Raw genomic sequence first — 13,806 nt, 5'->3', positions numbered from 1 at the left:
ACCGTAGTCCTAATGACAAACGTATAACAGAAGCTTTGTTCTGTCTCTACTTCTTATTTACCGTAGTCCTAATGACAAACGTATAACAGAAGCTTTGTTCTGTCTCTACTTCTTATTTACCGTAGTCCTAATGACAAACGTATAACAGAAGCTTTGTTCTGTCTCTACTTCTTATTTACCGTAGTCCTAATGACAAACGTATAACAGAAGCTTTGTTCTGTCTCTACTTCTTATTTACCGTAGTCCTAATGACAAACGTATAACAGAAGCTTTGTTCTGTCTCTACTTCTTATTTACCGTAGTCCTAATGACAAACGTATAACAGAAGCTTTGTTCTGTCTCTACTTCTTATTTACCGTAGTCCTAATGACAAACGTATAACAGAAGCTTTGTTCTGTCTCTACTTCTTATTTACCGTAGTCCTAATGACAAACGTATAACAGAAGCTTTGTTCTGTCTCTACTTCTTATTTACCGTAGTCCTAATGACAAACGTATAACAGAAGCTTTGTTCTGTCTCTACTTCTTATTTACCGTAGTCCTAATGACAAACGTATAACAGAAGCTTTGTTCTGTCTCTACTTCTTATTTACCGTAGTCCTAATGACAAACGTATAACAGAAGCTTTGTTCTGTCTCTACTTCTTATTTACCGTAGTCCTAATGACAAACGTATAACAGAAGCTTTGTTCTGTCTCTACTTCTTATTTACCGTAGTCCTAATGACAAACGTATAACAGAAGCTTTGTTCTGTCTCTACTTCTTATTTACCGTAGTCCTAATGACAAACGTATAACAGAAGCTTTGTTCTGTCTCTACTTCTTATTTACCGTAGTCCTAATGACAAACGTATAACAGAAGCTTTGTTCTGTCTCTACTTCTTATTTACCGTAGTCCTAATGACAAACGTATAACAGAAGCTTTGTTCTGTCTCTACTTCTTATTTACCGTAGTCCTAATGACAAACGTATAACAGAAGCTTTGTTCTGTCTCTACTTCTTATTTACCGTAGTCCTAATGACAAACGTATAACAGAAGCTTTGTTCTGTCTCTACTTCTTATTTACCGTAGTCCTAATGACAAACGTATAACAGAAGCTTTGTTCTGTCTCTACTTCTTATTTACCGTAGTCCTAATGACAAACGTATAACAGAAGCTTTGTTCTGTCTCTACTTCTTATTTACCGTAGTCCTAATGACAAACGTATAACAGAAGCTTTGTTCTGTCTCTACTTCTTATTTACCGTAGTCCTAATGACAAACGTATAACAGAAGCTTTGTTCTGTCTCTACTTCTTATTTACCGTAGTCCTAATGACAAACGTATAACAGAAGCTTTGTTCTGTCTCTACTTCTTATTTACCGTAGTCCTAATGACAAACGTATAACAGAAGCTTTGTTCTGTCTCTACTTCTTATTTACCGTAGTCCTAATGACAAACGTATAACAGAAGCTTTGTTCTGTCTCTACTTCTTATTTACCGTAGTCCTAATGACAAACGTATAACAGAAGCTTTGTTCTGTCTCTACTTCTTATTTACCGTAGTCCTAATGACAAACGTATAACAGAAGCTTTGTTCTGTCTCTACTTCTTATTTACCGTAGTCCTAATGACAAACGTATAACAGAAGCTTTGTTCTGTCTCTACTTCTTATTTACCGTAGTCCTAATGACAAACGTATAACAGAAGCTTTGTTCTGTCTCTACTTCTTATTTACCGTAGTCCTAATGACAAACGTATAACAGAAGCTTTGTTCTGTCTCTACTTCTTATTTACCGTAGTCCTAATGACAAACGTATAACAGAAGCTTTGTTCTGTCTCTACTTCTTATTTACCGTAGTCCTAATGACAAACGTATAACAGAAGCTTTGTTCTGTCTCTACTTCTTATTTACCGTAGTCCTAATGACAAACGTATAACAGAAGCTTTGTTCTGTCTCTACTTCTTATTTACCGTAGTCCTAATGACAAACGTATAACAGAAGCTTTGTTCTGTCTCTACTTCTTATTTACCGTAGTCCTAATGACAAACGTATAACAGAAGCTTTGTTCTGTCTCTACTTCTTATTTACCGTAGTCCTAATGACAAACGTATAACAGAAGCTTTGTTCTGTCTCTACTTCTTATTTACCGTAGTCCTAATGACAAACGTATAACAGAAGCTTTGTTCTGTCTCTACTTCTTATTTACCGTAGTCCTAATGACAAACGTATAACAGAAGCTTTGTTCTGTCTCTACTTCTTATTTACCGTAGTCCTAATGACAAACGTATAACAGAAGCTTTGTTCTGTCTCTACTTCTTATTTACCGTAGTCCTAATGACAAACGTATAACAGAAGCTTTGTTCTGTCTCTACTTTCTCTCTGGTGATGTAGCTCTGTATGTGGCCCACCATGATGGTAAGAGTTTAGCAGACATACCTGCCCCAGTAAGGCTGCTTCTGTCAGATGTGCTGCTTGACAGTGACTGTGTATTATGTCTGCATCACTGTAACTGTGAGCAGATCAATGGTGTGTACCCCTGTAACCGTGAGCAGATCAATGGTGTGTACCCCTGTAACCGTGAGCAGATCAATGGTGTGTACCCCTGTAACCGTGAGCAGATCAATGGTGTGTACCTGTTGAATGAGGGAACTGGCTGTGCAGTCACACAGCGAAGCACACAGAACCTCACTATACGTGTGTGTGTGTGTGTGTGTGTGTGTGTGTGTGTGTGTGTGTGTGTGTGTGTGTGTGTGTGTGTGTGTGTGTGTGTGTGTGTGTGTGTGTGTGTGTGTGTGTTTACTGTGCTTAAAGCCTGCTATTGTACTCCTTCCACAACCGTCCTGTTTCTGTCCATTAGTCTCTGGTTCTCTTCTCCCCTTATTGGTGGCTCCCTCATTCAGCACCAGTTCAGAGTCCTGACCCACACTCTCCCCTCTTTCAGCACCAGTTCAGAGTCCTGACCCACACTCTCTCCTCATTCAGCACTAGTTCAGAGTCCTGACCCACACTCTCTCCTCATTCAGCACCAGTTCAGAATCCTGACCCACACTCTCCCCTCTTTCAGCACCAGTTCAGAGTCCTGACCCACACTTTCCCCTCTTTCAGCACCAGTTCAGAGTCCTGACCCACACTCTCCCCTCTTTCAGCACCAGTTCAGTCCTGACCCACACTCTCCCCTCTTTCAGCACCAGTTCAGAGTCCTGACCCACACTCTCTCCACTTTCAGCACCAGTTCAGTCCTGACCCTCACTCTCCCCTCTTTCAGCACCAGTTCAGTCCTGACCCACACTCTCCCCTCTTTCAGCACCAGTTCAGTCCTGACCCACACTCTCCCCTCTTTCAGCACCAGTTCAGAGTCCTGACCCACACTCTCTCCTCTTTCAGCACCAGTTCAGTCCTGACCCACACTCTCCCCTCATTCAGCACCAGTTCAGAGTCCTGACCCACACTCTCCCCTCTTTCAGCACCAGTTCAGTCCTGACCCACACTCTCCCCTCTTTCAGCACCAGTTCAGATTCCTGACCCTCACTCTCCCCTCTTTCAGCACCAGTTCAGAGTCCTGACCCACACTCTCCCCTCTTTCAGCACCAGTTCAGAGTCCTGACCCACACTCTCCCCTCTTTCAGCACCAGTTCAGAGTCCTGACCCTCACTCTCCCCTCTTTCAGCACCAGTTCAGAGTCCTGACCCTCACTCTCCCCTCTTTCAGCACCAGTTCAGAGTCCTGACCCACACTCTCCCCTCTTTCAGCACCAGTTCAGAGTCCTGACCCACACTCTCCCCTCTTTCAGCACCAGTTCCTGTCTGAAGCGCTACAGTGGAGAGCCCAGAGTGACCCTGACCACGTCCTGTATGTGCTGCTCAACGCTAAGGTAGGATGGTCACACCTCTCTTTAGATGTTCCCATTTTTACTCCCATTTCTTATGCTCTTATACGTTTTAAAATATGAGTGTGGAGGTTGTGTTAGCTCCCCTCTGGCCTAGGCTTTAGCTGAGTGGGCTAATACAGTCTTGTGGTGTGCAGAGGACCCAGGTTCGAACCCTGGTTGGTCACACTTGCTAGGCTTTCCTGTATATTGCAGTGTCTCTTACCACCTCCGTCCTCCAGGGGGCAGCAGTGTGCACAGCCACTTGTCTTCAGCTGCACAAGAGAGCAGAGAAGATAACCTCAGCCCTGATGGAGAGAGGAGGCCTCAACACTGGGGACAACGTAGTGCTGCTATACCCCCCTGGTGGGTTGAATGACCTACACACACACTTCACACGAGGCTGCTAATACTGTCCATCCTCACCTATACAATCTCTGCCTTAGAATAGTCAGTTAAATGCTATTGTTAACACTCCCTCCCTCTCTCCCTCTCTCCCTCCCTCCCTCCCTCCCTCCCTCCCTCCCTCCCTCCCTCCCTCCCTCCCTCCCTCCCTCCCTCCCTCCCTCCCTCCCTCCCTCCCTCCCTCCCTCCCTCCCCAGGCATTGATCTGATAGCTGCGTTCTATGGCTGTCTGTATGCGGGGTTGATCCCTGTAACAGTGCGGCCCCCTCACCCCCAGAACCTGGCTGCTACCCTGCCCACCGTCCGCATGATCATCGACGTGAGTCAACTACAGCCACCAACATGTTTTCACATAACCGCTTTATGAAAGATGTTATGCCTCAATATATACAAACTTATATTTGTAGTATGAAAACTTTAGTAACTGCTGAAATGATCTTGGGGGGAGAAAAAATCTAATTTCTGTCTGTCTGTGTGTGTTGCAGGTGAGTAAAGCTGCCTGTATCCTAACCACCCAGCCCCTTATGAGGATCCTCCGGTCCAGAGAGGCTGCTGCCAGCGTCAACATCAAGACCTGGCCCACTATCATAGACACAGGTACTGCGGCAAATCCCAAATGACTCCCAAGACACACGATTTTCACATGATAGTGGACTACTTAGGACCAGAACCACGTAGGGTAGTGTACACTATACAGGGACCAGAGCCACTTAGGGTAGTGTACACTATACAGGGACCAGAGCCATGTAGGGTAGTGTACACTATACAGGGACCAGAGCCATGTAGGGTAGTGTACACTATACAGGGACCAGAGCCACATAGGGTAGTGTACACTATACAGGGACCAGAGCCATGTAGGGTAGTGTACACTATACAGGGACCAGAGCCATGTAGGGTAGTGTACACTATACAGGGACCAGAGCCATGTAGGGTAGTGTACACTATACAGGGACCAGAGCCACATAGGGTAGTGTACACTATGCAGGGACCAGAGCCACGTAGGGTAGTGTACACTATACAGGGACCAGAGCCACATAGGGTAGTGTACACTATACAGGGACCAGAGCGATGTAGGGTAGTGTACACTATACAGGGACCAGAGCCATGTAGGGTAGTGTACACTATACAGGGACCAGAGCCACATAGGGTAGTGTACACTATACAGGGACCAGAGCCACGTAGGGTAGTGTACACTATACAGGGACCAGAGCCACATAGGGTAGTGTACACTATACAGGGACCAGAGCCACATAGGGTAGTGTACACTATACAGGGACCAGAGCCATGTAGGGTAGTGTACACTATACAGGGACCAGAACCACATAGGGTAGTGTACACTACAGGGACCAGAGCCATGTAGGGTAGTGTACACTATACAGGGACCAGAGCCATGTAGGGTAGTGTACACTATACAGGGACCAGAGCCACGTAGGGTAGTGTACACTATACAGGGACCAGAGCCATGTAGGGTAGTGTACACTATACAGGGACCAGAGCCATGTAGGGTAGTGTACACTACAGGGACCAGAGCCACGTAGGGTAGTGTACACTACAGGGACCAGAACCACATAGGGTAGTGTACACTACAGGGACCAGAACCACATAGGGTAGTGTACACTACAGGGACCAGAACCACATAGGGTAGTGTACACTACAGGGACCAGAACCACATAGGGTAGTGTACACTACAGGGACCAGAACCACATAGGGTAGTGTACACTACAGGGACCAGAGCCATGTAGGGTAGTGTACACTACAGGGACCAGAGCCATGTAGGGTAGTGTACACTACAGGGACCAGAGCCATGTAGGGTAGTGTACACTACAGGGACCAGAGCCATGTAGGGTAGTGTACACTATACAGGGACCAGAGCCACATAGGGTAGTGTACACTACAGGGACCAGAGCCATGTAGGGTAGTGTACACTACAGGGACCAGAACCATGTAGGGTAGTGTACACTACAGGGACCAGAACCACATAGGGTAGTGTACACTACAGGGACCAGAACCACATAGGGTAGTGTACACTACAGGGACCAGAGCCATGTAGGGTAGTGTACACTACAGGGACCAGAGCCATGTAGGGTAGTGTACACTATACAGGGACCAGAGCCACATAGGGTAGTGTACACTACAGGGACCAGAACCACATAGGGTAGTGTACACTACAGGGACCAGAGCCATGTAGGGTAGTGTACACTACAGGGACCAGAACCACATAGGGTGTCACTTTCATGTGTAATGAATACATTGGAGATGTGCCTTCTGATGGACTGTTTGCCTTCTCTGTGTGTCCTTTCTAGACGACCTCCCCAGGAGGCGGCCCCCCCAGCTCTACAAGCCCCCCACAGCAGAGATGCTGGCCTACCTGGACTTCAGTGTGTCCACCACAGGAATGCTGACCGGGGTCAAGGTAAGGGCACTACTGTAGTATGTACACACCTAGATACTAAGTCCATCTCAGGAGAAATGATCACACAGCCATTTTTTTGCATATTAAAAGGCATCTTTTTTTCTCTCTCCTTTCTCTCTCTCTCTGGTTTCTCTCTCTCTCGTCTTGTTTCTGTCTCTTTCTCTCTCTCTCTGGTTTCTCTCTCTCTCGTCTTGTTTCTGTCTCTTTCTCTCTCTCTCTGGTTTCTCTCTCTCTCGTCTTGTTTCTGTCTCTTTCTCTCTCTCTCTGGTTTCTCTCTCTCTCGTCTTGTTTCTGTCTCTTTCTCTCTCTCTCTGGTTTCTCTCTCTCTTGTCTTGTTTCTGTCTCTTTCTCTCTCTCTCTGGTTTCTCTCTCTCTCGTCTTGTTTCTGTCTCTTTCTCTCTCTCTCTGGTTTCTCTCTCTCTCGTCTTGTTTCTGTCTCTTTCTCTCTCTCTCTGGTTTCTCTCTCTCTCGTCTTGTTTCTGTCTCTTTCTCTCTCTCTCTGGTTTCTCTCTCTCTCGTCTTGTTTCTGTCTCTTTCTCTCTCTCTCTGGTTTCTCTCTCTCTCGTCTTGTTTCTGTCTCTTTCTCTCTCTCTCTGGTTTCTCTCTCTCTCGTCTTGTTTATCTCTCTCTTTCTCTCTCTCTGGTTTCTCTCTCTCTCGTCTTGTTTCTGTCTCTTTCTCTCTCTCTCTGGTTTCTCTCTCTCTCGTCTTGTTTCTGTCTCTTTCTCTCTCTCTCTGGTTTCTCTCTCTCTCGTCTTGTTTCTGTCTCTTTCTCTCTCTCTCTGGTTTCTCTCTCTCTCGTCTTGTTTATCTCTCTCTTTCTCTCTCTCTCTGGTTTCTCTCTCTCGTCTTGTTTCTGTCTCTTTCTCTCTCTCTCTGGTTTCTCTCTCTCTCGTCTTGTTTCTGTCTCTTTCTCTCTCTCTCTGGTTTCTCTCTCTCTCGTCTTGTTTATCTCTCTCTTTCTCTCTCTCTCTGGTTTCTCTCTCTCTCGTCTTGTTTCTGTCTCTTTCTCTCTCTCTCTGGTTTCTCTCTCTCTCGTCTTGTTTCTGTCTCTTTCTCTCTCTCTCTGGTTTCTCTCTCTCTCGTCTTGTTTCTGTCTCTTTCTCTCTCTCTCTGGTTTCTCTCTCTCGTCTTGTTTATCTCTCTCTTTCTCTCTCTCTCTGGTTTCTCTCTCTCTCGTCTTGTTTCTGTCTCTTTCTCTCTCTCTCTGGTTTCTCTCTCTCTCGTCTTGTTTCTGTCTCTTTCTCTCTCTCTCTGGTTTCTCTCTCTCTCGTCTTGTTTCTGTCTCTTTCTCTCTCTCTCTGGTTTCTCTCTCTCTCGTCTTGTTTATCTCTCTCTTTCTCTCTCTCTCTGGTTTCTCTCTCTCTCGTCTTGTTTCTGTCTCTTTCTCTCTCTCTCTGGTTTCTCTCTCTCTCGTCTTGTTTCTGTCTCTTTCTCTCTCTCTCTGGTTTCTCTCTCTCTCGTCTTGTTTCTGTCTCTTTCTCTCTCTCTCTGGTTTCTCTCTCTCTCGTCTTGTTTCTCTCTCTCTTTCTCTCTCTCTCTGGTTTCTCTCTCTCTCGTCTTGTTTCTGTCTCTTTCTCTCTCTCTCTGGTTTCTCTCTCTCTCGTCTTGTTTCTGTCTCTTTCTCTCTCTCTCTGGTTTCTCTCTCTCTCGTCTTGTTTCTGTCTCTTTCTCTCTCTCTCTGGTTTCTCTCTCTCTCGTCTTGTTTCTGTCTCTTTCTCTCTCTCTCTGGTTTCTCTCTCTCTCGTCTTGTTTCTGTCTCTTTCTCTCTCTCTCTGGTTTCTCTCTCTCTCGTCTTGTTTCTGTCTCTTTCTCTCTCTCTCTGGTTTCTCTCTCTCGTCTTGTTTCTGTCTCTGTCTCTTTCTCTCTGGTTTCTCTCTCTCTCGTCTTGTTTCTGTCTCTTTCTCTCTCTCTCTGGTTTCTCTCTCTCTCGTCTTGTTTATCTCTGTCTCTTTCTCTCTCTCTCTGGTTTCTCTCTCTCTCTCGTCTTGTTTATCTCTGTCTCTTTCTCTCTGTCTCTGGTTTCTCTCTCTCTCGTCTTGTTTCTGTCTCTTTCTCTCTCTCTCTGGTTTCTCTCTCTCTCGTCTTGTTTCTGTCTCTTTCTCTCTCTCTCTGGTTTCTCTCTCTCTCGTCTTGTTTCTGTCTCTTTCTCTCTCTCTGGTTTCTCTCTCTCTCGTCTTGTTTCTGTCTCTTTCTCTCTCTCTCTGGTTTCTCTCTCTCTCGTCTTGTTTCTGTCTCTTTCTCTCTCTCTCTGGTTTCTCTCTCTCTCGTCTTGTTTCTGTCTCTTTCTCTCTCTCTCTCTCTGGTTTCTCTCTCTCTCGTCTTGTTTATCTCTGTCTCTTTCTCTCTCTCTCTCTCTGGTTTCTCTCTCTCTCGTCTTGTTTATCTCTGTCTCTTTCTCTCTCTCTCTGGTTTCTCTCTCTCTCGTCTTGTTTATCTCTCTCTTTCTCTCTCTCTGGTTTCTCTCTCTCTCGTCTTGTTTCTGTCTCTTTCTCTCTCTCTCTGGTTTCTCTCTCTCTCTCGTCTTGTTTATCTCTCTCTTTCTCTCTCTCTCTGGTTTCTCTCTCTCTCGTCTTGTTTCTGTCTCTTTCTCTCTCTCTCTGGTTTCTCTCTCTCTCGTCTTGTTTCTGTCTCTTTCTCTCTCTCTCTGGTTTCTCTCTCTCGTCTTGTTTCTGTCTCTTTCTCTCTCTCTCTGGTTTCTCTCTCTCTCGTCTTGTTTCTGTCTCTTTCTCTCTCTCTCTGGTTTCTCTCTCTCTCGTCTTGTTTCTGTCTCTTTCTCTCTCTCTCTGGTTTCTCTCTCTCTCGTCTTGTTTCTGTCTCTTTCTCTCTCTCTCTCTGGTTTCTCTCTCTCTCGTCTTGTTTATCTCTGTCTCTTTCTCTCTGGTTTCTCTCTCTCTCTCGTCTTGTTTCTGTCTCTTTCTCTCTCTCTCTGGTTTCTCTCTCTCTCGTCTTGTTTCTGTCTCTTTCTCTCTCTCTCTGGTTTCTCTCTCTCTCGTCTTGTTTCTGTCTCTTTCTCTCTCTCTCTGGTTTCTCTCTCTCGTCTTGTTTCTGTCTCTTTCTCTCTCTCTCTGGTCTCTCTCTCTCGTCTTGTTTCTGTCTCTTTCTCTCTCTCTCTGGTTTCTCTCTCTCTCGTCTTGTTTCTGTCTCTTTCTCTCTCTCGTCTTGTTTATCTCTCTCTTTCTCTCTCTCTCTGGTTTCTCTCTCTCTCGTCTTGTTTCTGTCTCTTTCTCTCTCTCTCTGGTTTCTCTCTCTCTCGTCTTGTTTCTGTCTCTTTCTCTCTCTCTCTGGTCTCTCTCTCTCGTCTTGTTTCTGTCTCTTTCTCTCTCTCTCTGGTTTCTCTCTCTCTCGTCTTGTTTCTGTCTCTTTCTCTCTCTCTCTGGTTTCTCTCTCTCTCGTCTTGTTTCTGTCTCTTTCTCTCTCTCTCTGGTTTCTCTCTCTCTCGTCTTGTTTCTGTCTCTTTCTCTCTCTCTCTCTGGTTTCTCTCTCTCTCGTCTTGTTTATCTCTGTCTCTTTCTCTCTCTCTCTGGTTTCTCTCTCTCTCGTCTTGTTTCTGTCTCTTTCTCTCTCTCTGGTTTCTCTCTCTCTCGTCTTGTTTCTGTCTCTTTCTCTCTCTCTCTGGTTTCTCTCTCTCTCGTCTTGTTTCTGTCTCTTTCTCTCTCTCTGGTTTCTCTCTCTCTGGTTTCTCTCTTGTCTCTGGTTTCTCTCTCGTCTGTCTGTCTGTCTGTCTGTCTGTCTGTCTGTCTGTCTGTCTGTCTGTCTGTCTGTCTGTCTGTGGTGTGTGTGTCAGATGTCCCACTCGGCGGTCAGTACACTGTGTCGCTCCATCAAGCTGCAGTGTGAGCTCTACTCCTCACGCCAAATAGCCATCTGTCTGGACCCCTACTGCGGCCTGGGCTTCGTACAGTGGTGCCTCTCCAGGTAAGAGACATGGCTGGGCTGCCATGATTTCACCTACATTTTGTATAATCCTTATGCCGCTTCTATGTCGCTCTATGATCTAGTGTTGTTGACACTGCGGCTGATCTCTATTGAGCAGAAAAGTGACAGCAGCTTTTTACGTTGTGTATTGACTAGAGAAAGTTCCAATATTGTGTGTAGTGTGTACTCGGGTCACCAGTCCATCCTGATCCCTCCTATGGAGTTGGAGCTGTCCTTACCTCTGTGGCTGAGCACCCTGAGCCAGTACAAGATCAGAGACACCTTCTGTTCCTACTCTGTCATGGAGCTCTGCACCAAGGGCCTGGGCACACAGACTGACTCTCTCAAGGTGAGGAACACACACACACACACACACACACACACACACACACACACACACACACACACACACACACACACAGTCTAACCAATGGCTAGATATGTGTTGGTTCCAGAATCTAAAATCTGTCAACTGTATCCTGTACACACACCAGAAGAGGCTGGTGGGAAGTGTCTAGGAGTCTCCACCCTGTGTGTATTATTAACCTGTGTGTATTATTAACCTGTGTGTATTATTAACCTGTGTGTATTATTAACCTGTGTGTCTGCAGGCGCGGGGTATGAACCTGTCCTGTGTGTATTATTAACCTGTGTGTATTATTAACCTGTGTGTATTATTAACCTGTTTGTCTGCAGGCGCGGGGTATGAACCTGTCCTGTGTGTATTATTAACCTGTGTGTATTATTAACCTGTGTGTATTATTAACCTGTGTGTATTATTAACCTGTGTGTATTATTAACCTGTTTGTCTGCAGGCGCGGGGTATGAACCTGTCCTGTGTGTATTATTAACCTGTGTGTATTATTAACCTGTGTGTATTATTAACCTGTGTGTATTATTAACCTGTGTGTCTGCAGGCGCGGGGTATGAACCTGTCCTGTGTGTATTATTAACCTGTGTGTATTATTAACCTGTGTGTATTATTAACCTGTGTGTATTATTAACCTGTGTGTATTATTAACCTGTGTGTATTATTAACCTGTGTGTCTGCAGGCGCGGGGTATGAACCTGTCCTGTGTGTATTATTAACCTGTGTGTATTATTAACCTGTGTGTATTATTAACCTGTGTGTCTGCAGGCGCGGGGTATGAACCTGTCCTGTGTGTATTATTAACCTGTGTGTATTATTAACCTGTGTGTATTATTAACCTGTGTGTCTGCAGGCGCGGGGTATGAACCTGTCCTGTGTGTATTATTAACCTGTGTGTATTATTAACCTGTGTGTATTATTAACCTGTGTGTCTGCAGGCGCGGGGTATGAACCTGTCCTGTGTGTATTATTAACCTGTGTGTATTATTAACCTGTGTGTATTATTAACCTGTGTGTCTGCAGGCGCGGGGTATGAACCTGTCCTGTGTGTATTATTAACCTGTGTGTATTATTAACCTGTGTGTATTATTAACCTGTGTGTCTGCAGGCGCGGGGTATGAACCTGTCCTGTGTGAGGAGCTGTGTGGTGATAGCAGAAGAGCGTCCCCGGCTGGCCCTGACCCAGTCCTTCTCCAAGCTGTTTAAAGACCTGGGCCTCTCCCCCCGCGCTGTCAGCACAGCGTTTGGATCCAGGGTCAACCTAGCCATCTGCTTGCAGGTGGGCCCCAGCGCACACACAGGCACGCACATACAAACGCAGGGAGCCGCAAAAAATATGCATGCATGCATACGCACACACAGCTGGATCTAAACAACGACGATGGTGACTCATTTGGACTTTTTAGATCACAAAGTTCCCTTTCTGTTTCTCTGCCAGGGTACAGCTGGACCAGATCCCTCCACCGTCTATGTAGACATGAAGTCCCTCCGCCATGACAGGTGAGGATAGCTAGCGGACATCACTAAGGTTTTACCCAGGGTTTCCCTGGTCAGGTCACATGGTCATGTATAACTGCACTGCAGAGAATGGAGTCCGTCTGTCTGTGTCTTCCAGGGTGAGGTTGGTGGAGCGAGGAGCCCCACAGAGTCTTCCCCTCATGGAGTCAGGCACTGTAAGTATATGGCACTGAGATGACTGAAGCTTTACCGTATGCTTCCCAGTCTAAACCGTTTGCGCATATATTATGATTACATTTTGGTGTTCAACAGGTTTTTAACTTCTTGGCTGTTCGTGCACACACATTTATTTTCTTGAGGCAAGGTGAAGTTCGGTATCTGAAGTCAAACATCTCAGTTAGATGTACAATTGCGTGACTAGGACCTCGTCTGCAAAAATGTCAAAATGACAGATTTCATGATTTATCTTTAGATTAATTCTGACTATTTTGAGGAAGTGTTTCAGGCTATGTTGTTGCCGTGGTGACTGAAAAGGGATAAACAACAGTGATATTGGTTTTTTTTTCTCGTGTTTGAAACAAAGGTGTTTAGGGAGTATGAAAGCAGACGGTCGTGCAGGGAGCAAACCAAACCTGTGTATGTGGACGCCTTTAGACTGTGTTTTGACCTCTTGCCTCTCCAATGAAACTTCCTCTTGTGTCCGTGGGGTTGTCTACTAAACCTGATCTCCCTGTCTGCAGATTCTTCCAGGGGTGAGGGTGATCATCGTGAACCCAGAGACCAGGGGTCCGTTGGGGGACTCACATCTAGGAGAGGTGAGTATGCAGATAACACAGAGGAACAGGTGGTGGGGATGTATGGTCAAGCTGAAAGGGGTTTGCTGTGAGAGTATTGTAGCGAAGACTTCTACACAGAGTTTCTTCTCCTTCTCCTACAATAATTTAACCCCATTACCTTGCTCTACTACGACCTAGTCAATATATTTATCTTTCTTTCTCTTTCACTATCACTTATCTCCCTGGTTAATGACCGTCTCTTCTTTTCTTCAGATCTGGGCTCAGGGCCCCTGGTTACTATATACACTGAGTATACTAAACATTAGGAACACCTTCCTAACCATGAGTTGCACCCCCACACACACATTTTCCCTCAGAACAGCCTCAATTTGTCAGCGCATGGACTCTGCAAGGTGTTGAAAGCGTTCCACAGGGATGCTGGCCCATGTTGACTCCAATGCTTCCCATAGTTGTGTCAAGTTGGCTGGATGTCCTTTGGGTGGTGGACCATTCTTGATTCACACAGGAAACTGTTGAGTGTGAAAAACCCAGCAGCGTTGCAGTTCTTCACACAAACCAGTGCTTCTGGCACTTACTACCATACCCTGTTCAAAGGCACTTAA

General features: G+C 45.7%; 1 protein-coding gene across 2 annotated transcripts in view; it reads left to right on the top strand.

Annotated features, from left to right (window-relative positions):
* The window catches only part of LOC106572725 (disco-interacting protein 2 homolog B-A), a 142,600-nt gene that overhangs the window by 111,120 nt on the left and 17,674 nt on the right, over positions 1 to 13,806 (top strand). For both annotated transcript variants that reach the window (XM_045696379.1, XM_045696380.1), the window contains exons 24-34: positions 3,770 to 3,850; positions 4,087 to 4,210; positions 4,447 to 4,568; positions 4,735 to 4,846; positions 6,553 to 6,662; positions 10,449 to 10,579; positions 10,760 to 10,928; positions 12,058 to 12,228; positions 12,388 to 12,449; positions 12,565 to 12,622; positions 13,148 to 13,222. In XM_045696379.1, coding sequence (XP_045552335.1) covers positions 3,770 to 3,850; positions 4,087 to 4,210; positions 4,447 to 4,568; positions 4,735 to 4,846; positions 6,553 to 6,662; positions 10,449 to 10,579; positions 10,760 to 10,928; positions 12,058 to 12,228; positions 12,388 to 12,449; positions 12,565 to 12,622; positions 13,148 to 13,222 — 1,215 coding nt within the window. The remainder of the gene's footprint in view (positions 1 to 3,769; positions 3,851 to 4,086; positions 4,211 to 4,446; positions 4,569 to 4,734; positions 4,847 to 6,552; positions 6,663 to 10,448; positions 10,580 to 10,759; positions 10,929 to 12,057; positions 12,229 to 12,387; positions 12,450 to 12,564; positions 12,623 to 13,147; positions 13,223 to 13,806) is intronic.

This window comes from Salmo salar, chromosome ssa15 (genome assembly GCF_905237065.1).
Source record: "Salmo salar chromosome ssa15, Ssal_v3.1, whole genome shotgun sequence".
NCBI classification, from domain to species: Eukaryota; Metazoa; Chordata; class Actinopteri; order Salmoniformes; family Salmonidae; genus Salmo; species Salmo salar.
This window is presented reverse-complemented; position numbering and strand designations above follow the sequence as displayed.